At 38.8% G+C, this 26,730-nt stretch overlaps 1 protein-coding gene across 2 annotated transcripts in view; it reads right to left on the bottom strand.

The window, feature by feature from the left end:
* galnt14 (UDP-N-acetyl-alpha-D-galactosamine:polypeptide N-acetylgalactosaminyltransferase 14 (GalNAc-T14)) overlaps window positions 1–26,730 on the bottom strand; it is a 224,094-nt gene that overhangs the window by 46,920 nt on the left and 150,444 nt on the right. For both annotated transcript variants that reach the window (XR_014869623.1, XM_085134251.1), the window contains exons 6-9: window positions 18,465–18,586; window positions 13,624–13,711; window positions 10,702–10,786; window positions 851–954 (exon numbers count right to left, since the gene is read on the bottom strand). Coding sequence is in view for 1 of the 2 variants with exons in the window: in XM_085134251.1 (XP_084990377.1) it covers window positions 851–954; window positions 10,702–10,786; window positions 13,624–13,711; window positions 18,465–18,586 (399 nt within the window). In the remaining variant the exon portion in view is untranslated. The remainder of the gene's footprint in view (window positions 1–850; window positions 955–10,701; window positions 10,787–13,623; window positions 13,712–18,464; window positions 18,587–26,730) is intronic.

Here is a 26,730-nt window from a genome sequence, read left to right as displayed (position 1 = left end):
GGACAAATGCATTTTTGAGTCTGCACATTAGCATTCAGTAATTTAAACGTCTTTGGCTAACCTGGCTACGATCAGCCAGGTTAGAGTGGACCTGATCCCATACAAATGACTCGGCTGGCTGGATGGCTGCTGTTTTGATGCACATTGTAACTACGCCTTGCACTAAATCATTAAAAATGCATGACAATCATCAGTCATGGTTCGAACTCAAGCTAATTTAATTGCACTTATGTCTGAATCAGTTTTATGGCCCTCGCACTGACAAAGACACCATCCACAGCCTGACAGAAGACACATTTGGACCTAATCTGATCTACTTTGGACTCTTATGCCCAGTCATGGCACAGGAAACTAGTCTGTTAGCTAATCCGAGCTGAGCTCCAGATGTGGAGCTGTGACTGTGTCACTGTAGCCAGACTCACCCCGAAGCAACACTGGCAGTTAAAGCCTTAATGCAGCTCATAGAAAACTGAAAATGTGGGCCTCCTTTGGTCCAACGATACATTCCAGTTTCTTTGCAGTGAGAGTGGACTGACTGAGTTTATCTGAATAAACCGAAAGATACTGATGAAAATGCAGCTTGAGATATTTATTTTGTGTTTCATAAATGGATGGTTGACTTTTTGCTAATGTTAGGATATAATGGTTTCACTGGTTTAGTCCATTTGAGATGGGTGGTCTGTAACAACAAAAGTTAAAATGATTTTAAAAATGTAGAAGTGGCAAAAATGTAATTACTCAACAGAAAACATCATTAATATTACTGCTTAAACAGTTAATATTAGTTTCCAATGTTTTACGAGTTCCCTCTAAACTTCACAGCACCTTTCTTCCAAGTACGATGACTCACCAAAGTTCTCACCACCCCAAATGTCCATGGCAGTGTCGTATTTTCCAAGGTGATTGAACCAGGACCTGTCAATCACAAAGAGTCCGCCTGCAATGATGGGGGTCCTGTCAGAGAAACAACAAAAAGGGGAAAATAAGGGAGTCGCAAGATGAGAAAAACATTTCCTTGTAATTTGTAATTAAGTCCCAAGCATGTCTACTAGATTTATGTCTCGCTACTGACCCGAAAACATCCAGAGATGACAAAACAGAAAACATTTATGAAAAGGGAGTTTCGAAAGCATAAATCTTCACTACCCAAACTTTTTAGCTACACATAAACATGTGAAAGAAAAGTAAAAGCTTCTGCCCTCACACGTGCTTGTGCTGCTTACGTTTGTCCTCACATTTCTCCAGAATCTCATCAGATCTAATCCAAACACGACAAGCTCCTGTTTAGTTTCTCTTTGAGTTTTGCCGTTTTCTTTCTGTTTGCCATAACGCAAACACACACACACACACAATCACACAGACACATGCAGGACAATGAGACGAGTGAATAGCTGAAGGCCAGCACGCGCCATCAAATACCCTCTGTTTATCAACAATTATCCCGCTGTCATCGCCTGCAAATAGCACCCTGAGTGTGTGTGTCCGTATGTGGGTGGCAGAACATAAACTCTTTTCAAGCTCAATTTGTCCTTGTGTGTTTAAAGGAATGTAGCAGAGTGTGTGTGTGTGCATAAGACTTTGACTGCAGAAAGTGAGGATGTTAAATGGCATAAAATAACTTGGCAAATGCAATGAATAGGATGAGACAAACAAGACTGCGTTTATTTGTGGACATTTATGTGTATGTGTCCCTATCTTTATGAGGACTGATGCTCTAGGGCTGTTTCTAGAGTGTCGAGGCCGATCGGACAACACCACACAGTGTAGCAGCGATGATGTGACATAGGACTGGAACAGCAGAAATCTCAGTAATGATCATTTAAGAAATTAAGCTCAAAAGTTACAGGAATGCAGACCTCATCATAATCGACCGCCCACCGCGTTCCTTTTTCAGATGACATTACCGCAGTTTCACTTAAATAAAGCTACTTTCAGCTTCTCCCTTATTCACAAAAGGTGACCACAGCGAGTCGGTCTGCACACTTCGAGCTTTCACAGGATCTTTTGCTTGTTAGACAAATGTTTAAACCACTGCATTATGGAGCAGTTTCACTGAAATAAGTAACAATAATAATAATTACCATTATTATTTGTATTGCAGTTTTTGACACAGATACAAAGTGCTTTTCAGTTTGGAGAAAACACACATTAGAAAAGTGTGCATACATACAAAAATGTGTTTTCAGCAGTAATTTAACCAAAGCACAGATTGACCTGACCGGAGGAGCTTAGGAAGGCTCTTCCAAAGGTTCCTACAGCCTTGTGTCTGAATTTAAAAGAAGACCACAGTACAGTGAAAAGACTCTGACCAGATGATTGGACAGGCCAACTAATGCAATAATAGGAGGAGCCTGCCCATGAAATTACTACATTTTACAATAAATTCTGAATGCTGCCCAATGAAGGGAAGCTAGATTAGAGGTGATAAGCAGGCACAGGCATGTTTTTGTTAGCAGTTGTGGACTAAATGAAGACAAGCTTCGAAGGACTGAGAAATACACATAAAAAGTGAATTACAGAATTAAAGACAGCAGAGAATGAAACTGAGCACTAAAAGTTTCAGACCCCTGGTTGACAGCAAAGTTTTTTGTTTTTTTTTATTTTTATGTTGCAGTAAGTAAGTACCAAAATACATTTACAGTGTTTATCATCGATGCAGAGGAGAAAACAGGACATGCAGGATAAATATGGGAAAATGTGGTGCAGCAGAAGTTTTCAACCATACTGCAGCTGGCATATCCACTAAATATTGTAGTAAAGATATTATATGGATGGATAGATGGTGATTTTATGCACGCAGTTTTTATGTTATTACTGAGACGGCTGCTAAGTGGTGAAACTTGTTTCTAGAAGTAAATTAATACTATATGGAAATGTTTGCATGGTTGAAACACCAGGATAAGAGTAAATGAAAGCCCCTGTGTGTTTATTTGTTCCAAAAACTGATGCTGTTAAAAAAAAAGTGGTGAAAAGCACCCCAACTCATCTCCTCGAGTATCTGTGTTACAGGTTACAGTGCATGTCATGGTCCTGGGTCGTTGACCCAGTGTTTTGAGTTTATTGTTATCATTTTCCAGTTTCTGCTGTTTTGCATTTGTTCTTATGGTTTGAGTTGTGTGTTTAGTGTTTCTATCATCCCTACCTGTGTCCTTCCTCTGTGTTCTGTTTGTGTCCCCGAGTTGGTATTGTAAAACAGTCTGTGAGTTTCCTGTTTTACTTTGTAGGTTTGTGTCTCGTTATGCCCATTAGTTCCAGCTGTGTCCCCTCCTGTGTGCCATTTCCTGATTACCTGGTGTGTGTATTTATACTGCGTGTCTGCCTGTGCTCCTCGTCTCGTCGTCTGCATCATTTTGGTATGTCTCCGTGTCTCTCTGTTCCTCGCTTTGTGTCCTCTGTTTGTGTTAGTTTCACCAGTTTAGGTTTATGTTCAGTTCTGCCCTCACCTTGGGTTTTTCACCTTAAATAAATCTCCACCTGCATCTCCACTGCCATCTGCATCTTGGGTCCTCTTTCATTCCACCACACGACTGCTGCCCAGCTGTGACAGTGCATATATATGATGTATGTGGTTGTAAAGGTTAAGGTTGGAGGCTTTGAAATACTTAATGCCATTCATGGTCTTCATAAATATAGTTTATAAATGCATAAATGGTAACTCTTGGTAACCAGGTTGATATGGCAGATAAAAGCATTGCATTGACTTGCAGGTAGAAACCATGACAGTGATCCATCTCCAAAACACAAACACAGGGACACACGCACCATATGTGATTGCCTGCCCCGCTGCCTCCACCAAAACATAAAAATAAAAACCATGCATGAAGTCAGGCAGTCATAAGTTGGCACAGCAGCAAATCTGGGTTCCTGCCACCAATCTGACTTATGACGAAGGAGCAGTGCCAAAGTTGATTATTTATAACCGTGCGTGTGTGTTTGCTCTGTGGCTCTTGTGGCTCCCCTTAGTTTGTTTGTTCATCTCTCCACAGCAAATGATTTGTCAGGCATCGATGATTTGAGTTTTTTTAAACTTTTACCGTATTAGGTTTTTCATCACAGCCAATGTGTCCTTATGCAACCTGCTTTCATTTCCAAGGCATCAAGCTCAGCAGTGCAGGGTTGGTGTTGTGAAGGGGCGGATTTTAGTCCAAACCACAATGTTTCCATAAATTTAAACTAAACTTGAGTAGATTTAAGTGCCAGTGTCGAACCACCAAAGGAGCCAAAGATTTCTTGTGCTTCTGAGAGTTAGTTTATGTGTCTCTTGCTTTTAGTTCAGCTCTAGATGACGTCAGGTTTGTTAGTTCCCCTTTGTGTTCCCATGATGTTCCTTCAGTCTTCTCGCTCTCTGTTTTTCCTTTTGTCTGTTTGTGTCAAGTTAGTGCTGTCTCCCCATTCTGCTGTGGCTCTCTTCCATATTTTATTTTGGCGACTGTTGTTCCATGTGTTTGTTCCCCCGACTCATTAAGTTAATTATTCTCAGTTGTGTTCCCACCTGTTACCTCTGCCCTCGTTATCCTGTGTGTGTGTGTGTGTGTGTGTGTGTATTGTCTCAGTCTTGCTTTGTTGCATCGTCCTTCATGGTTGTTTTGTTTCTTGTGAGTAACTCTTGTGAGTTAACAGCATTAAAGCCGATTTTTGAGTTTATTCAGGACGATCACATATGGAGAAACTGAAACTATTGCAACAAAAATGAAAGAACACTAAATGTTAAAGCAATACAGGAAAGAAAGAGAAGACACTGAAAACATGGAGACTAACCTAAACACAGTAAGACAAAGTGCTGAACAGACAGGGAAACACAGGGAGGCTAGAATAACAAGTGGATTCAAATCAAAACTTAAGCATCATATCACAAAAAAACTCAGAAACTTAGCTAAAAGACCAAAAAGAAAAGAAAGTTTCATTTTATATAAGTTTGTTTAGTAAGTACACAATATTGTTTCAATTATTTATATTTTTTCACACAGTTTTAGTTGTTAGGTTTAGAAAATAACAATTTTGACAAATTGTTCACTTGGGTTTGGCAACTAAACTACTTGGCAGTGTTTAGAAAAAAAATGATTTGGATAAAAATAACAGTGTAATTAAAGGTTAGAAGTCAAACTTCTCTTTCATTATATATATATATATATATATATATATATATATATATCAGTCAACACCTGTCTGAGAAAGGTTGGAGGTTTTACTTACATGACCTTAGGAGGCGGCCTCTGTAAACAGCAGTTATTTTAACCCAATCAAAATTGACTGCTATTGTTATTTTTCTGATGAGGTCAGCATGCCACAACCCTGCTGAGGTCACTGCAGTAATAAAAGGTCAGAGCAGGATGATTAATTTGTTACTGATTTCTGAACTGCATTTTTTTTTTTTAATTCTAGCAGTGGTGGGGCACATCAGCACTGCCATTAATCACAGCACCCCACAGAAAATTACATTATGTAGACATAGAAGCTTTTTTGTAAGCACTACTCTGACAGTCTGTGATTGTGGTCCATTACTGCCATTTTAAATGAATTATGTATTGGGGCTTTTTATAAAAAATTAGTCTACATGCAGTATAGCACATAAGGTAACCAACATTAGTTAGTCAGCTGCATTTACTGTGGTCTATTTGGAATTTTATGAATTCAGCAGTTTTTTTTAATAGTACTGGTTCCCAACAACACATCTGGATGCACTTTTTATACTAACGTAATGATCCTGCAATATTAAAGAAAGAAACCCAATGATCGGATGGGTGATACCGATTAACAAGCACTTGAAAATGGGGAGGAAGAACTCCCTTTTAACAGGAAGGCACCCCCAGAAGAACCAAGCCCAGAGAAAAGCAGCCACCTACTATGTGTGGTTGGAGGTTGATGGTAGATAATAGTTAATGGAATTCAACGGTGGCATTTAAATGTATAGTGGCTTAAAAGAAGGCAGAGATTCAGAAGAAGTGCTCAGACCATCATGGCAGCTACCACAACAGACTGAGCCTATAGCACCATGATGAAGGATGGTTCAGGGTCACCTGATCCAACAGTAAGTTTAAGCTTTATGAAAAAGGAACCTTTTAAGAACCTCTTAACAATGTAGTGTATGCTGTACAGTGTAGCGAGGAATGCCCAGACCTCTACATTGGAGAGACCAAACAGCCACTTCATAAACGCATGGTACAACATAGAAGAGCCACCTCCACGGGACAAGACTCGGCGGTCCATCTGCATTTAAAGGACAAAGGTCACTCCTTCGAGAATACCAATGTTCACATTTTGGACAAATGGTTTGAAAGAGGAGTAAAAGAGGCCATCTATGTCCACTGTGAGCGACCATCTTTGAACAGAGGCGGTGGTTTATGACACCAATTGTCTGCCGTCTATAATCCAGTTTTGAGATCCCTTCCCAGACGCCTTAATGCCCATTCACATCCTGGGCCATCTGACCTCAGGAAGTCACATGATAGGGTGGGGCTAGGTTTCACAATGAGCTCACCCGAAACCTTGGCTGATTGTGACCTACACCCGTTTTCACACCTTGCCTCATTTGATTAGGTAGAGGATCATTAGGGGGTCCATTGTCCCTCTCAGGGGGACACTCCCACAGGGCTTAAATCTGGGACTCTCCACCATTTGACCCTAGAACTGAAGAAGCTTCTCGGATGAGAGGTGAAACGTCTTCAAGCCACTTAAAGAAGTCCAGACACTTTTCTTTCCAAGCTCCTTAGAGAACCTTTTAAGGTTAATCTTAAATGTAGAAGGTGGCTGTCTCCTGAATCCAAACTGGGAGCTAGTTCTCCACAGCAGATGAGTCTGTTTCTAGAACGAGTTATCACTGAGTTATGTTTCAAGTAGCAGTTTCATCTGACAGACAGTTTACCACCTCTGTGTCTGACCTAATGAGGTCTAATAAACTTACATGCATTCATAATAAACAACCTATAGAGAAATTTAGACTGTAAAATCAAAAGTTCAAGCTCATTGTACAAAAACAAGATATTCATTATATATATATATATATATATATATACACACTTCATATTATACATATATCATTAATCTATATTTGAATAGAACATACATAACAAATACAAAAATTCCACAAAGAGAAGGATGACAATAGGTTCAGGTTTTTTTAAATAAAAGCAGAAAAATGGGCCTGAAAGGCAAAATCAGTAGGTTTTTGTTTTTAATAACTTCCCAAAGGCATATATAAACACATGAAAAACTATGGCACACTGAGGAATGCGTTGCTGGAAGGCATAGCTGCATTTCTATTGCCAATGTGGACTTAATAAAAGGAAATATTGGGTGTGAATTTTGATGCTGTTTTAGTTTTATGCGCCTCAGTTTTCCACCATTTCTTTGACTGCTCTCTGTCTATATGTTTCTGAACGTTTATGCACAATAAAACACAAAAGTGAAGAAAACCTACACAGTTTAGCTTTAAAAGTATCAATAGTAAGAAAATAATCAGAAATCTGGTTTGAAATGAGTAACAAGCACATGAGTGTGGCAAGTTTATTGTAAGCTAAAATAAAAAGTATAAAAAATTTGACCAAAAAACAATTCCAACAAAAATATTATAGAAATGGATTAAAGGGGGAATTTGAAGGTGGTACAATTTGGTGTAGCAGAGAAATATTACTTTGCTAAGAATAAGTGAGGTGAGCTATATGGTGAAAGACTGCAGGGGTTTGGGTTTGATTCCATCCGGACTGTTTTCTGCATGTCGTTCCTCTTGCTCTCGCCCTGCTTTTCTCTCTGCTCTCCACTATCTTGTCCAATAAAGGCTAAAAATTATAATAAAACTCTGAGTTCCAGCAGACTTTTTTCTTGTTTGTTATAAAAAGCTGATCTACGCTGCTGGTGATTGTAATGCTTACAGTTTAAGGGATTTCACCAACTGCAAGGACCATCGTATAAGTGGGCATGATACAAACTATCTTCTCTTCTTTTCAACATTTAGGTATGAAGCTAATTTAAAAGTTACATTTGGTGAGCAATATTAAAAACCATCATCAGCTTACGTTTAATTTAAAGTCTGGTACCTTCGACCTAACAGTGCCGATGGATGCTACAGGCTGTTCTGCATCTGCATCATCAATTACTATAAATCACACTACTGCAAACTCCACAGTTCCATAATCTGCACCTACTGTCTAGTATAACCTTTGGCAAAAGTACAGTATCATCGTTTTAAAAAAAATAATAATTTAATCAAAGATCACAACTTTTATATAAAACATCAACTTTTTTGTTTGTATGTATGCTTGGTGGTATTTGTTGAGCTGTTTGAAATTACCAGCCACTCTGTAGGTACGGACGTTTTCCCAGATTAACTTTGTTGACATCAGCAAGCATGAACACATGACAGGGACGACAAGAGGACGACAAGTCTGTGATCAAATGAGCACAGACAGGACCATAGGGTGACACTACTTTCTGATTTGTTGAGTATCTCAATTGCATCAGTGGGAAGGGTCACCGGGATGCGTCAGATGAAAAATTACCTAAGCTGGTAACACGAATCAATTTGTCGCATGAGACATCTTTAAATGTAGCAAACCTGCAAACGCAGCATCCAAATAACTGGTGGCTGTGGTAGAGAGGAGGCCACTGAAAGAACTGCCATTAATCCAGGCCACCCACTGAACCACTTACTGGAAAGGCAGAGCTTTCTATAATAACAGTTTCAGCTTTCAGCTCCACTGCCAAATGACAGAAATACTTTTACCTCACACCACAACCCCTGTATTAATTTTCTTTAGATTTTTGCTCCTTGTTGTATTATACTCTGCCTTTTTACATGGCATTATATTATGTCATTTATTGTTTTATACACTGGGCTGCTTTCTAAAATCTAATCGTCCTCATTTCCTTTGCATAACTTTTACCTTACTGATAGCGTTGGTGTTACGGTCATTGTGCCTGCTCGGTGTACTTTTACAACTATAAGTAAAATGAATTGATGCAGCTTGGTAATGAAAAAAATCAACCACCCACATCACCAATAACATTTTGCAGTACCAGCCATGCTCATTTTAATTATTCAGTTAATAGTAGCTCGTGTATCTGCAGCAATCCTGGCAGCATGACTGAGGAGGGCACCGTACGACTTTGAGGAGTTACACTCGTGTCTCTTTGGAAGCAAAAGGAGGTCATTCATCACCTCGCACAGCTTACTTTAATTGTGATCCCACTGAAAAACCAACAGAAATGTGTTGAGGATATTCTGAACTGCCCTGTACTGTGCTATCCTGCTCTAACACCTTGAGAAAAGATTGAATTTATTTACCACTTGTCCCTTAAACATATTTATAATTTATCCCATGTTATTTTACAGGCCATAATGCTATAGTTTAGACATTGCTGTTGTAACTTTGCTCTACATACTATCCCGGGTTTGTTTGTGGTAGCTTTATGTTACAGTTTACATCCATGCGTATGTTTTTAAAGCAAATACTACTGAAACATAAGATCATTTGAATTTTCTTCTGTTGAAAGGTCAATTTCTGGTAAATTACACTTGTTAATGTTGCTTTGGTTATACTTACAATAGTTTGTCCCTTTGTTAAGATCTTACATCCAAAACAGGTGTGGGGGAGGGGCCGGCCCAGCACTTCCTGTTTATATGGGGTTTATATCATGATGTCATTGATTGCATCACTGGGTACAACCAAATGGTTTTTCCTTTTTGCATAGTGAAGTGGTTTAGTTTTCAAACCATTTATTTGTGTAAATGAGTTTGTAAATTAGATGAATAATCTTATTCCTGTTTCTTTGTTTAGATTTCGTTGTTTTTTTAACAGTAGAAACTAATGAGGTTCAGGTGTGTGTAAAATTCTGTAAAATATAAAAGTGAGATTTTGACAACAGGGGTTGTTTTAAGATGGCAGAATGGAGATGCCAGAAAATAAAATACACTAAAAAGAAATTTGACCAGTCTGCTGATGCTGTCTACTTATCACCTTCCTTACCATTTGCACTACTTTACCTCACATAAAGACAAATAATTTTGCACTTTTATAACTGTGGCTACAATCCTTCATCCACATGTATGTTTCTAATTTGGCACAGAGATTCATAATATGGTTCAAAGTAGCTTGATTTTGTTGTACAGCCTGTAAATGTGGTCCAGTGTATGGTTATAATTATAGATGAGTAAGGAGGGCTGGATCTATCCAAATACGGCACACTTCAAATCAATCCTTTGATTTTTCTGAAAATCGACAGCGCACCTTATAATCAGAAATATGTTATTGGTGGAGTTAAATACTGCTAAAAATGTTGAGTCAAATATTTTTTCTCCTGCAGAGTCCCTAATAGTAATTATGCTGTATGGATCAAACGCACACACACACATAAAAAACACACACACTTTATTTAGCAACAAGTAAAACCCTGCACTCAAGTCTGTAAAATGAAACATATGAAAATGTTATCTATTTATTTCATCTTCAGCATCTTCTGGATTTGGTGAAAATGTGAAAACATTTACTCTTCAAGTTTTTTAATGAACTTAATTGTTCAGAATTCATCCTAAGAAGACAACTAAACCCATGCTATTACACTTTTTCCTTTTCATCCTCGACTGTCATTTCATCAGACTTCAGTGCATCTCTTTCCTTTTGTCCCCTCACTCCTCCTCTTGTCCTTTGTTCCTACTCTTTAACCTCCTCTTCTCTGCCTTCTCTGTTTCCTCTTGTCTGCACTTACTTGATTGGCTGGGTCGGGTCAGTCCGGCGGGCTCTCTGTTCAGGCGACAACTGCTCCCACTTAAAATGGAGACTCCAATCAAAGCCTGAGGGAGAACAACAGAGTAAAGAACATGCTTTAAATAATACTGAGTACAGAGGCTACTGTGCTGTACCAAAACATCAAGGTCACTGTTATGCTACGCTTTCTTTAGAATATGTATATAAAATAGTTAATGAAAAGACAAATAGAGATATATTTTATTTTTCTGATACTAGAGGAAAAACTTCAGGAAAGAAAATGTTGTGTTTGGCTTGTGGGCTTACAGTCCACCAGGTCAAAGATTAGCTACCACAGTACTCCCCCTCCACTCTCTGTTGGTATGTCTTTAGACTTCAACATGTGTGTGAATGTCAGGATCAATGCAGATGGATCTGATGACCGTCTTTTTTATGATTTCAGCGACAGGTTCATCTATAATTAAAATGCTCTTTATAAGCGCGACTATCGCTATCGATTCTCCTTCCTGTGTGATTGTGCGTGCACAGTGGACAGCCCTATTATCTGCATTGATTGGCGGACTGCTTTCACCAAGAAAATAAGACTGGTAAAAGAGTCTAATGGAAGGAGAGAGGTACTATGAAGTCAACAGATAAAGTGGGAGGTAGTGCAGATCGCAGACAGAGAACACAGTCATGTGTTGTTCTGGCTTATTTTCAGGCCGTTTGGCTTTAGCTCATCTGCAAGTATAATCCTGCTGAGCTAATAGAAATGTTCAGTTTCTACATTTATTCAAGTTACTAATTTAATGTTTTAAAAAGCATTTACAAAAGCATGATGGTCTTAAAGATGATGTCAGGATCCTGAGGGCAGCGAACGAACTGACTGATATCTAAGAATTTGATATCAACAAATTAAAAGGACTGTGTTAACTGTTCAAAGAGTGTGTCATTTTATGTGCCTACACTTTAAGCACATTTCAAAGCTGTGTGAGAGAACCCTACTGTGCACATATAGACAATGCTGGGCAAGAGTCTTGAGCCACCCCTCATTTATTGAGATTCTCTATTTTCTAAAAATAGAGAATATGTTCAGGGATTTATTTAAAAGTGCACATATACATGGAAATATAGTATACAAGTATACAAGGCAATCGCTGACTGGCAGAACCAGGCTCAGGGAGGGCCAGCCATCTGCCACAACCGGTTGGGGTGAGAGACCGGTCTCTCTTAGGTATCTTTCTTATTATTTCTATTAGTAGTCTTCAGGAATAATTCCCCAGGCTTTCTGAAGGTAATTTCAAAGTTCTTTGCATGTTTGCTGCCTGTTGTTCTGTTCTCTGTCAAGATGACCCTCATTACTTAAATAATGTAGAGGCCTGGGGAGGCCAATCCATGCTGATAGTGGTCCATTGTGTGCTTTTACTGCTTTGGCTGTGTGTTTGGAATTATTGTCATGCTAAAAAATACCACAAGACCTGTTTCCACTGATTTTCAGTCCAGTTCTTGTGTAACTTGGCACAGCTCAATCTTTCTTTCATGTTTTGATCTGTCACAGAAAAAACAGGGTGTGAGGGGGAGGCTCACACGCTGCCTGTTTGTCATCAAAACGTGATGAAATGTCAACTCTGTCAAAGACAAGAGCAGCCATATGGACATGTTTCTCATTTGATGTCAAGGAAGATAAGACACGTGAAACATGTGGCGCCACTGTCACTGGTGAAAACACGACAAACCTTTACACTTTATATTTTAGTCAACTGAAACAACTTCAGTCTAGTCTACTATAATCTTATCATATTTAATCGACTAAAACTAAACTCAAACTAAAAGAATCTAAAGCTTAAATTATGACAAACGCTAAATCAAAATTTGCTGTCAAAGTTAACACTGGTCAAGATAGTCAGGCACAGAGACTGGACCAGACTGAAAATGAGTGACAAAGCAGTCAATATGCAAAGAAACACTTTAAAAGTCCTTCAGAAAGCCTGGAGACCAATTGCTTTAAAGACCACTTTAAAATTACAAGGGATCCTTGGATACAAAATATAAAGATGTGATCATTCTTTCACAGCTTGCATGCAAACTGATTCTTGTGTTGGATTAGTGTTGTGTCCTAAGTCTTTTTGACCAGCACAGTTCTCTGAAACTCCATGTTTTTCACAGAGTTTGTGTTATATTGGTAAGTGAACATCTGCAGTCCACAGCTGTATGCCATGCTGTAGTCAACTAATCAAACAATTGAAAAGTTGGGGATGGGATTGAGAGTGCTACATTCCACCTGCTAGCCTTTTTTGTCTTAGAAGAATTATTAACAGAAAGACAAAACTATGATAAATAATAATAAAAGGCGTTTTGTTCTTTTATTTGGAAATGTATTTAGATTCATGCTTCTGCTTTTTCAACATCAAACAGCATTTGAGCCTTAAGACTGTTGTAGTTTATTTCTTAAAAATAAACAATTAAATTTGAGAACATAAACCTACAGTCTCTAGTTCCCTTTACAATGATGGAAAGAAAGTTGGTGCACTCGCTGCACAGTTTAAAACCAAGACATCAGCACTTATCTGTGTAGAAACTGGGCAGAAAAAAAGGGCAACTCTAACAAAATCTGAATATTCAAGGACACACGGTTGAGGGACTTTAGTGCACATTTCAAAGATAAGATGATTCAAGGACAGCAACTATCCTCGAGGGGTCCAATATGAGCAAATAAGAGTCACTGCTAGAAGAAGAAGAAGAAGAAGTAGAAAAAAATATATATCTCAAAGCATTTAATGCTCACAGCAGCCAGAGAGAACAGGTTCATGAACTCATCACAAACGTATCATCAAGGGCCACCTTATAAGTCAGAAACCCAAAGGGGTTTCTCTCTGTCATCAAAACACAACCCAAAGGTGCCTCAGAGCCGTTTGAGTGTAGATGGAAGAAAGTGGTTGTGTACCTCCACGGAGATCGGCTGAGGCTGCCACATAAGCAAACGTATCCATGTTGATGATGTCGATGACTGGGCTAACCACTCGAGACGGGTCCTGGACACACAAAAAGAACCACACACATTTATACTTAATTAGGGCTTCAGATTAATTTTTTAAAAAGTGTAATGCAAGGGAAATAAAACAAGCTACCAAGGAAGAAAAAGAGAAAGAAATGAATGTGTTTCTGCTTTCATCACCAAATTCTGTTCGAATAAATGAGGCGCTCAGTCCAGTGAGTTCATCTGTGTGTGAAACAGACTGTAAACTCCAAGGTCATTATACTGCACTTCTCCGAAAGGGAATTTCAGTCATTCAGCAACAATCATGCAGACAGCAAATGTAGCAAGGTGAGATTGACCACTACCTCTGTTGACTTTAATTCAGTGCTACTTTATTCCCTTCTCTGTCATTAATGTCAGACCACTGAGCCACATGAAATGAAGAGATACAGAAAATGCTTTTAGGTGACAGCACAATTTATTAAGAAGCAGCAGAGAAAATGAGTAACACATCAATAGGTTACTGGAGGTAAACACAAGGGCTGTGTAGAATTCAATATTTTAGTTTGCAACGTTCAATACGGGCTCTGGTATTTCATTTTACTTGTGTTAGGGCTATATTGGAATTGACGAATAAAGAAAGGTCCGACACCTAGCTATCCTGATGGAAAGCACTCCAACTTGTTTTTCTCCTGTCTTTAGACGGGTTAACGTCGCATTGTCTTCGTCTTACTAAAACAGCAAAGCTGGCTGCATAATTTTTTGTCAAGTGATGTTTGAGCACAGTGCATATTTAGAGCATGACATTGACTGTGCTATATAAAAGACTGATATTACTAATACATGTTTTTAATTATTGGCTTGCAAATAATTTTTTTCTGTTGATTTTGGTGGATGCGACCATATTGGAGTAGAGACACAGACAAAGATACTTTCTGATTAGAGATGGGGAGAGCTAATTTACTACCTGGCTAGAGTTCAGCATGCCCCTTGTGTTCATACCTACTAGTCCTTTAAATCAACCAAATCCTTAACTTTAAGGTAAGTAATATAAAACTCCTCCTTCACAGGGCTGTCAGAAGGAAGAAAATAACCAGAGAGATTTTGGTTGTAAGAAAATGTATTTCTGCTCTAAAGCTGACCCTTTGTGTTTAAGCCAACCCCAAGTGGTTATTTAAGAAACTGAAGTTTTTGGCTTCATTTACTTGACTTTTCAGCCACTTTAATTTGTATCTCTTGTGCTCTGCACGCCACTTTATCACAATGATTTTCTGGTTTATGGCACTTTTGAGACTTTTCTGAAGTAACAACCAAGCAGCTGCCCACTCAACTCTACAGTTTGGTTCATGTGGTTCAGAGAATAAGATCCTCAGTGTAGCGCAACAATATTTTTTAAAAAACATTTGGAAAGCACATCTTCCATCAATGAACTATTTCCACTTTCAAACAAAGTGGTCTGGAAATGCACCAACCTTTTTTTCCCTCTATTTTTCTGGTGTTTCTTGAAATTCACCTCTGCCAACTTTCATGAAATTCAGCTGGCAGTTTTATGCTAAGCTTGCTGATAGACCGCAACTTATGTCCCAGTGGAGCATCTAATCCTATAGATTTCATTTCTGTGTTGGAAATTAGCAAATTTATAAGCTTAAATCATGAAGACAGGATGCGGGGAAAAGGGTTAGCATGTAGCATTTCTAACCTTTTACGTGAACATTTAAAGCCATTAAAAATGTAGTGCTTGATATTTGTGACTGGTTGATGAGACTGTAAAAAATGGGATAATATCAAGCACCAACAAAAATTCCCGTATCCCTCAACCCTGTGTAATCGTCCATAAGGCCATAAGATACTCATGGATTTAGTTTAGTTATTGCCTCCTTAACCCTTAAACAGAGTCCTAAATCCTTGTAAAGTGAAAACTGGCAAAAATGGCTGCACTTGATTTTCCTCATATTTTTTCCTTGATGGTGCCATTTGCTCTTTACAAGGATAAAAGGTACAAAATCTCACTTGCACACACCCACACACACTGGCGCTGCCAGACTTGCACTCCCTTTTAAATCATGAAGTGTCCCTCTATTAGTTTGGTCAAACGGCTGGATGCATCTTCAGCCAGTGATATTACAGAGCAGGTGGAGCGGTTCTGGACCATTAGCTGCAGGGTCAGTGCAAGGGGACGCAAGCTGCATCCTTCTACAGCTTCAGTCACATTACAAAGCACTCTGTCTGCTTTAATAGCTGTTAGGGTAATGACACTGTGCAGCACTCAGGGTGAAGCATCACGACATTACTGTCGTAACCAGATAACTGTTATTTTCAAATCACTCTGGAGCATTTTCTTAATTTTAGCCATTTTTTTCCCTCCACCTGAATAGAAATGAGAATATTTGATGAGTAAGTTGAGAGGAATCTGACCCCAAAGCAATCTGCTTCTTTTATGGTTTGGACTCTTGTTTTTAAAGTGCAACTTTCAATCATTTATTGAATTTTACAAAGGAATAAATGTATAAATGAATTATAAATGATTTTATAAATGAATATTGAATTTTAATAAATGACCTGTTTTACATAGTCGTCCTTGAGTAAGGAAGTTGTGTCAAGGCAGACGTTTGACTATTGACGAAATTATCATCTAAATTGTCCCTTCAGAAAACAACAAGCACTCTAGGCTCTAATGGAATTCTTTATATATTTTTAATCACTAATACCATCTTTCAAATCATTTTTTAAATCCAACAGTGCATGCAGGGAGTGCTAGTGTTAATTTTGTTCATTGCTCTTCATGTAAACAATTATTCTGTTTTCTTTTCCTTCATTTAGGAGTGAGGTTTATAGGTGATGTTCACTGAGCGTCCATAGTGCCTAAATAGCCCTGTCACTGTCAAAAGACGTGACATATCCCGCATCCTCCTTTACCTTTCCTAAGAAATGACTGGAAATACTAATGAAACCATATTCACTACATGTTTGGCCGTTCATTGTGATTATCGCTTTTGTTTTGCAGCTCTCTTTGATTGCACATGCACATATAGCAACAAATGAGCAATGTTGCTAAACACAACCAGGATCCTTTTATGTTGACATGCTCTGAAAATATTACTGTTAATTGGTGAACAATTACAATAAATTGTTGCCTTGGTGCTGAGAGACAAAAGCAAAAGCGGTAATGTGATAGACATGGGGCTGAGTAAATACTCTCTAGATTCAATCAGTGGTAAATAGCTGGGAAATTTATATTTATTCAAATGAGAAGATGCATATTTGCATGTATTATTTCTCAATTACTTCCCTGACAATGAAATTACAATAAATTATTTATTTGACACAAAACAATGATTCGTTAGCATCAAACAGTAAAGTATTCAAAAAAAGGCTTTTTTGGCAAAACAGAAAAAGCTTGACAACAACTAAAAGAGAACAAAATCAAAATATATGATAAAATTGATCAGATGTGAAATACAGAAAAGCAGATAACCTGAAATTTGGACAAGACTTTAGCTCTCTATATCAATAAGACAGACAATTATTTTGCGGGGAATGTGATTTTACGGTAGCCTGGAGTTTTGACTACGCGTGTGTGTTAATCGGATCAATACCTCATACATTTAAATCTAAATATACAACTATAGAGTGACTACATAGACAGTGACGGATCACTTTTGTGCTTGAACACACACAGGCACACACACACAAACACACACACGAATAAACCATGAGTATAAATATGGATGGTGATGGTACAGCAGCAGAAACAGATCAGACTCTCTGGTGGATTTATTGATTGCTTCTCTGCAGATTGAGATCAAAGGTCTTTAATAGCAGGCAAACAACTGTTGACTTGATGAATTGGAGAAGTTCAAGACAGGTGTTAAAATTAAAACGAACTGGAGAAGAGAGTATGCGAGGCACATGGACAGGGAAGGAGATGAGAAAGGCCATGTAACGTCGTAAAGCAAATCAAAGGAAGGTGATGGTATGTGTAAAGCCAGGGTAGGATAGAAAAAGATGCAAGAGGAAGTGGATAGGGAGATTTCAAGAGAGCAGAGAAATGAGAGAGGAAAAGATATGGGGATAGAAAAGAAAAGAGGACGTTTCAAGAGGCCAGAAAGAAGCTGAGAGGAGGCCAGAGAGGGGAGGGGGAAAATTACGAGGAGATGTAAAGAGAAAAGGAAGAAAAGCAAAGGTATGAGAGTAATGGCAGTAGCACAGGGAGGAAGACATGAGGTGGGGAAAGTAGAACAGAGTGCAATAACCAAAATTGTTGAATAAGAGGTGAAAACAGGAGAGGAGATGAAAATGGAAAAGAAAAGGTGCAATGGTACCGAAGAGTAAGTAAAAGTAAAGGAGACGAGAGACGGGAAAAAAGGAAGAAAGGAAGAGAGATGTGACAGGACAAAGGGGAGCAGAGAAGAGGTGGTGAGAGGAGGCAAAACAAGGTGACGAGAGATTGGATGGGGAGGACAAGAAGAACAGACACAAGCAGAGGACAGCAGACGGGAGAGTAAGAGGGGTGAAGAAGAGAGTACCGCACTTATTTCTTAATGAAAGGCAATCAGACAGGCATCTATTTTCTCTAATGGCACGATTTCACTCGACCACTGGAGTCATCACGCAGAGGCTTTTTGTTGAGCAGTAAAGCATGCCATATTTGCAGATTGGCCTTGGTCATTATGCCTCGTGACTCACATATATATGTGTGTATATATAGACACATCTGGAACATGAGAGGGTTGTAATTTGATAGAGAAGCTTTCAGACTCACATATACTTCATTGCATTAGGGTTTATAAATGAACATGCAGTTACACCTCTTTGATCCTTTGCAGGAGGGGTGGCAGCCAGTCTTTGTTGACCTCACAGTGGCTGTCCAGGAAGGTCAGCACTTTGGCTCTTGCAGCGTCCGTCCCCCGCACTCTGGACCTGATGAGACCTTAAGCAGACAAATAGAAAGACAGCTTAATCTCATTCCTGTTCATGCAAAACCTTCAAAATATTAACCACATCTATTTAAAATTATAACTTTTATTACACAAGATCTAATTAACAATCGTTATTGTCACTGCACTTTTAAATATCATTGACAAACTTAGGCCAGCAGTTTAAATGTTGTGGCTGATGGATATATAATAAAGGACAATGCAATTGCACCAACATGTCTTTTTAAAAAAAATAAAAAAATAAAAAAAAATAAATAAATACAAAATAAACTGAATAGAGAAGACATTTAATAGAAGGGTCTTTTGAAAAATGCATATAATCCAGATCTATAATTATTTTTGCACTGAAAACCATTTCACTGAATCCCCCACTGATAAGCACATTAAGACAATGTGTCCCTGTGCATAAATAGAACCAACAGGTTTGATTTTAATTTGTCATTCATGCTTTAGCTTTTAAAATAAGGTTTGGAAAACACTGTATCTTTTCTGTAATAAAGCTTTAACCATACAAGGTACCCGGTACAGGGTGGGTGGGTGGGGGTAAAATAAATGTATAAAACTGTCATAGAGATACAGATTTATTACATGAAAGTGGTGCTGTACAAGATTTTCAACATAATTTTGAGTTGTACTTAAAGTAACTATATTCAATATGTTGAATGCCACTTTTAGATATACTATTGCATCATTAATATTATTAAAGCATCTCCTTAATATTGAAATTGTTGATTATATGAAGTAATTACATATTGCTGGTAGCTTTACATAAAGCAATGCAGTTACTCCATAAAAAAAACTAAAGCTTTAAATATTGTGGAGTGGAACAACATGTGCATTGATTAAAAAAAGATAAAAAAAATAAAAAAAATAAAAAACATTTGGAGAAAACAAAACAAATAAAAAAACAAAGGAAAAAGATAACTATTGATAAAAATACAACTAAATAAACAAAACAATTATGGTGTTTGTGAAATTGTGAAATATGATTCATAACAATGAAAAAACGACTACAGTATGATACAATCATCAGTTCAACATGGTGTTGTTGTGCCAACTTAAAAGACTTTTGGTTAATTTCAGTCTTCTGTAAACAACAGATCTAAATTTGTAAACAATGTAACAACATTTAATCATCCAATCACAATTAAGAAAAAGCCATAATTACAGCGAGCACTAATAGTACTGATAGTGTCGATTTACTGCACCTTTCTCAGTCCCATTACAGTCTCATACACACTTTAACATTGAAATGTTGTGTACAGTATGCACTTGGATACTGTCGATATTGAACTTAAAGCCCTCCCAGCTTTTCTTTGCTAAATTGAAATCCTCCGCGTTGCCATCTGAAATTGATTCTTTTCAGGGCAGCAGATCGGATAAGACAGTATATACTCAAGTTTCATGCTCACAAGCTGTGACTATCAGTTAAACACACACAACCTCCATCCGCTCGCTATAAATATACATGAAGACTTTCATTGAAAAGGCCCCACACCAGCAGAAGAACAAGACAAAGAATATTTCAGGCACTGGTGAGAATGGAACCCGTAACCTTGGATGTATTAGTGCCTTGCTCCATTTATTGACACCACATTTCTTGCTTTCTCTCTCTTTCACTTGCTCTCGCAGTCAGTCAGCAGAGGGGAAAATCGATGCAGTACTCTTAGAGGGCCTGTCAGACATGGACACAACCTTTTAACAGGCGCATCACTCTCTGCATTTGTGTGTCTGTATGTGTGTGTGTTGGAGAACAGGTTTGCGTATCCATTTTTAAACAAGTGGGAGAGAAAAGCAAAGAAGGGAGTGGAGCAAAAGGCCAAATGTGTGCGTCAGTTAACTGCAGTTGTGTTTTAGTAAGACAAAGAGAGACAAAGTGTGTGTGTTTGTGTGTAAAAGAGCCTGTTAAGGAGGTCTCCCTGACGGGGTCCAGTGTTCCCCTCTATTTGGACTAAATGGTCTAATCAATACTCCCTGACACGGAGACGTAATGTGTGTGTGAGAGCGTGCACTTTTGAATATGTGTGCGGTACATGCTCACAGAGGAGTCTGCATTGTTGTATGTGTGTTATCGTGATAGTGCTGGGGCCCATTGTGAATGTGTGTGTGTGTGTGTGTGTGTCGGTGACATTGTACAAAGGGCCGTGAAGTTTCACGCGGCGCCGTTAGGCCGAGGCTCAGCCAATTAAAAATCCCATTTCATCCTCAATAAGGCTTTATTTTCTGGATGGATGGACACACACACACACGTACCCAGACACATAAACTGGACTCACATACAAGCAGGGACACACACACACACACACCCACATCTGCACTGACAGAAGTGGACGCCCATTTACTTAGATACACACACACACACGCACACACACACACACACACAGTGCATGGCGGGCTGACTTTGTACAGAGGAGAGTGTTAATCTACACCGATAACTCTTAACTGTCTCCACCTATCAGATGTGGGTCTGTGTTTGTGTAGACACCTTTTATTTGAAGCCAGTGTAGTGAGGACATTTTGGCCAGGCTTTGAAACTTTAAAGGGCTGTTTGAAGGTTAACATCTTAACAGATTAATATCAGATAAGAAAATGCATAATGTCTTTGTTAATGTGTCCTCACTATTGTACAAATGGACATTTTTGTGTGCTATTGGACATCTACGCTTGAGTGGATCCATTAGAGTTGTAAGAAGTGAGGGTATTTGGCAATTTATCCAAAGAGTGCATTATGCTTGAAAAGAACTAGTTAGTACAAAGTGCCATCTGTCCAGTTTAGCTGTTATGAATGGCCACACTTGATGGCATCATGAAAAGCCCCATGTCATTAAAAAGGATAATCATATGCTCTTCACAAAGAATTCACTATGTTGTATTTGGTTGTAGACATGAAAAGCATGAGTGATGGCACTTTTAGAGAGAAGTTCAAACCCTGCTCTCCCTTTTCTGTGCTGCATAAATGGCTTACATTGGTGTATTTGTTGGTGACTCAGTTTCAGAATACTACCAAAATTGCTGACGAGTTACCTTCCAAAATGTGAAGCTGGAAAGGTGTCAATATTGTTGATCACGATAGCAACTGTGGCTCATGGGGTCATCCATCAGCAGTTTTCATATTAAAGTATCCTTAGACAAAATTTCAGAAACTGCCCCATGTGTCTTTTGTGTATGAATGTATGTGTAGAGTTGGTGTATGAAAGTACAACGTGTTCTTATTCAGGACATCAAACACTACCTTTCTGCCAGAGCCACTGGCATCTTGCAGATACACAATAAGTGTCTGTCAGCAAGGTACTGCAGTAGTGAAGTGGATCTCATTCTTAAATCTGTCCATATGGGCACTTTGAAAGAGATCCTGAGGTTGCAGTTAAATACACTGAGAAAGTATTAAAGCCAGACTGGTATGTCAGCCCTGCTGATACTGATATACTTACTGATATATCAGTATCAGGATTTATAACAGTGAATAAAAAATGCAACAAGTAAAAAAGAAATCGGAGAAACAGCCTTATAGGTGTTGATACTGCATAGTTTGTCCACAAGAGGGCACTTTGCAACTTCCCTCTTGGCAACATGGGATATAACAAATGCAATAGCCAGCTGATTTGATGTACATATACGATATAAACATATACACATTTGTTTAAAACACCAAATGAAGAAAGTGTGAGCACCAATGGTTTCCTTCAGACGACAGTCTATTTCTAAACTTAGCCATGTCATGGTCCCCGTGTCTGCCCGGCTGACTCAGGTTGGCTACATATGTTTCTTGCTTACATCTACCTCTCTCACGCTTGCCGTGTCTCGCCGGGGCGGAGCTCATTGCGGCCTCCCGCCCCTGGCCCTCGCACCTGAGGTTAATCACACACCTGTGGCTCATTGCCTAAACTCATCCACTACTTAAGGCAGTGGCTGGAAACATCTCGTCGCTGGACTATTGAGTAACCTTGGTAGTAAGCTCCGGAGTACTAGTCTCTTGTTGCCTTTTCGTATCGCTGACCCTTTGAATTAATCACTTGCTGTCTGTAAACAGGAATTCTGTTTCCCTGGAACCCTTGGTGTGCAGGCTGGCTGGTGTGCTGTGTTTTTTGTGAAGTCCCTCGTGTGTGAAGAGCTCCTTTCCCGGATTCCCCTGTGCCCTGGATTCCCCCCGCCCTCTCACTTGTATATATTTGCACCTGGTGTTGTATAGTAATAAACGGAACTGTATTCTAGCTGCCTTGTCTGCGCTTGAGTCCACCCCACTCCGTGACAAGCTAAGAAGTTATGGTCATCTGAAATGCCTAAAAACTATACAGAGTTTTGTTTTTTGGCAGTTTTAATTTTAAACCTAACCAAATAAGATTCTATCTCTTAAATGTAACCACTTAGTTTGGTTATCTAAAAGCCTGCTGCTTTGCAACAATCACTAGCTGTAGTTGCCTCCAGTGAACATGTCAACCCAGCGTGGTTAAATGGAAACACATCTAGACTAAATCCTGGTGAAGGAATTGTCTGTCTGCATATGCACCTGAACTAGCATGGTCTGTCCTACCTTGGCAGTGTAGCGGCAGACATTAGGCTGCAATAACAGCTGCAGATTGGGCTGCAGCCATGCCACAGGTACAGGTTGGGGCATCTCACCTTAATAACTTCAACCTCTATCAACAATAGTCTGATTACAAATGGCACTTTCATGCAGCAGCTCAGACACACAATCCAGCATTCAGCATGTTTACAGCCCGGCTTCAGTCAACATTACTGCCAGGTGGCAATGATGACAATGTCACACGCCCACTGTTTTTTTTTTCTATTCTGAGACCACTGGCTTGAGAGTGCAGTAAACTGAACCAATTATCAAGCGTGCAAGTGAGTTAATTTGCATTTAGTAAATGAATGATCTATTGTACCACTAATTAAAACCAACTGAAAAGGAAAATTACTCAGAATATCTTTGGGTTTTGCCAAATACAAAGCTCCAAACTGTGGTCTCCTGGTTGGCAAACTTGTAACAAATTCGATTGTTACCCATCCTATTTCCATTTGTGGGATTTGTTGCACCTTAAAAAAGAGCCCTTGTGTTTCAGCATACAATATTTCAATGGCAGGTGCATCAAGGGGCCAGTGCCAATGGACTGTATATATCTATGCAAGACCAACAGTATTTGGCATTCTAGGATAAAGATGCATTGAAATTGCTTTGAGCTTACGGAAAAATAAAAAGATTTAGACTGTAATGCAAACACATAAATCGGGTCTTTTCACACATTTCACAGTGTGTTTTTTAAGCTAGCAAGGATATTCATACAGTTGGGGGGTTAGCTTTTTAAGGCAAGTACTAAAGCGCTTCATTGTTTAGATATTGTTTTTTCTAAAACAACTTACCAAAGTTGATTAATGGTATATGCCAACACTGTGTTCTCACAAACATGCAAGTACAACCACCTGTGTGTGTGTGAGTGTGTCAGAGAAGACATACAGTATCAGGCTGGTGTGTTTTTTATGGCCATTAAAAAGACAATCAAGTCAGAAAGCCTGAAGCCATAAACTATTAACTAGCTGAACTGATGAACCCTGCCGCTGTCTATGTGTGGGTGTGCGTGTGTGTGTCATTGTGTGATCAGCATGACTGTGCTATAATGAAATCCTTCAGTGACAGCATGTAGGACAAGTGTTCCTGTTGTTATAGAGAGAGACAGAGAGGTGAGTGAGAAAGAAAGAGGGAAACTATAAAATGCAAGCAACAGAACAGCCAAGCGAGATAAATTTAAAATATGAGGTGAAATAAAGCATCCAGGTAGAGGAAGAAAGAAGGGAGAAAGAAGAACACAGAGAGAGGTATTAGTGAAGTGGAAAGGGGATTCGTATTTTCAGACGTTTTAGTGCAGTAACCGGAGTTCAAACGGCGCTGCTCTCACCGAGGCAACAACAGGCACGTCAGAAGTGGTTTCTGAGTGTTTTTTCCTTTAGTTTGTTCCTGTGAAAAATGCTGCCATTTGATCTTCAGAAGCAATGAGATGTCTGAAAATGTTTCTGTCACTTTTCAGAGGAACTGCACTGAAAGTAAGCTGTAGCAAAAACTTGATCAGAATACTCCACAGATGATGCTTCACTAGAGGGATTTGTCTTCTGCTGGAAAGGTCTAACATCAGTGGGCGCCATTTAGAAATATTATTACTGTAAAATGGCTTTAAATATCTTTTTTTTAAACCCCTAATATCACTGTCAAACAATAACAATGGGGAAAAGGAGCCATGTACCATAGGGAGCCAGAAATTACTTTTTTTTCACACTAACTCTACGGATGAACTTTGTCTATTTGGTGGTTGGGGGGTGGGGGTGGGGGGGGTGGGGGGGGGGCTTCTTATAATTGCACCATTTTGTTATTTTACACTATATTTGAACTCCCCTTCATCTTTTGCAAAGTGCTTGCTATGATCCAATTAGTGTTATTATACTGTATATACAATGCTGGCTGTAATTACAAACATCCAATAAGTTGTACATATTTGCAACAGTGTATCACTACAGACAGATTTCTGGTGTGCTTTACTTACAAAGTTGAAAACAATTTTTAGCAATGAACAAAAGGTTCCATGTTGAACTTTACCCACCAAAAGATCACATTAAAGAGACACAGAGACACATTAAATCTACAGATGCTGCTCCCATGTCCCTCCTCTCTGGTGATCAGATTACCTTTATTTTGGACCTTTTACCCTTTTTTCCTGCAGCTGCCCTCTAATCTACCTTTACCATCATTTTATTATTTCAGTTTTGGTTCTGACTGAGAAACAATTCATCCTTTTCTTTGGCTATTAGTCAGATAACATCACAAACTAGTATTCATTTAAAACTGCATCAAACATTTACATCATAGGAGGAGCAACTAATACAAGCTAATCTGTGACTTTAGGACATCTGAATCCTGACTGACGTTGGTCATGACACACATTATTTTCATATTTCTTTAATTATGAGTTTGTGTCCATGAATCATTGCATTTAAATCACTTTATTAGGCACAGCTGTTTATCTGCTTGTTAACCTGGCTGTTTAATCAGTCAGTTACATGTTAGCAACTCAATGTATTTAGGCAAGTAGACATTGTAAAGACAGCCTGTAGGCGTAGGCAACCTCTTAGGACATATTGGGCCTCTAAGTACCAACTGAGGATTGCTGGGCTGTGGTGCTTAAACAGAGTATTGTTGCTGACCGTGTCCATCCCTTTATGACCTTAGTGTACCCATCTGCAAATGGCTTCTTCCAGCTGGATAACGTGCCATGTCACAAAGCTCAAATCATCTCAAACTAGTTTATTAAACATGACAGGAAGATGACTGTACTCAAATGGCCTCCACAGTCACCAGATTTCAATGCAATAGAGCACCTTTGGGATGTGGTGGAAGGGGAGATTTGCATAATTGACGTGAAGCCACCTAATCTGCAGCAACTGTGTGATGCCATCATGGCAGTATGGACTAGCCTTTTTCTACCCACATTGCTCAATCTGTGCCATGAAGAATTAGCATCACTATTCTACCTCTAAAAATAATGAGCATCGGCTAAACTGTAAACAGTCAATTCATTCAAGGTCACACGGGTGGAATTAAATATCTGTACTGTTCTAAATTATTTAAAATTATTCTCTATGAAATGGAGTAACACTTAAACCAAAGCTCTAAATTATTCTGACCTTTCTAACCTTTTAATGACATTCTTTCCACTTTTGGAGATGGTCTGTCCAAATTAAATCAAAATGATTTGCATCATTAGAATATGTTTAAATGTCTTTTCATACTGACCACTTCAGGGAAGACCATCATCATACTTTCAACTTATTAGCCAAGCTGTGCTGTGCTTATCCAACAGAATTCATATTATTTAAGTCTTCATCTGCAACACTTGCATATGTTTGTATTGTTTTAAGGGAATCGCCATTGCAATGCAGATGATACACAGTTGCAACTTTCTGCGAAGCCCAACAACTCAGCAGTCTCTCCTACCTTTTCTGCCATTACTAATTTGATGTATACAAATTTTCTACATCTCAAGTAAAACTGAGGTTCTAGTGTTTTGGACCTGCCAGTTTCTCTAAGGAAGTCACCCACTCTCATTTACGTCACCTCAGAAATACTGCTAAAATAAAACCTTTACTCTCA

Source organism: Neolamprologus multifasciatus, chromosome 15 (assembly GCF_963576455.1).
Source record: "Neolamprologus multifasciatus chromosome 15, fNeoMul1.2, whole genome shotgun sequence".
Lineage (NCBI taxonomy): Eukaryota > Metazoa > Chordata > Actinopteri > Cichliformes > Cichlidae > Neolamprologus > Neolamprologus multifasciatus.
This window is presented reverse-complemented; position numbering and strand designations above follow the sequence as displayed.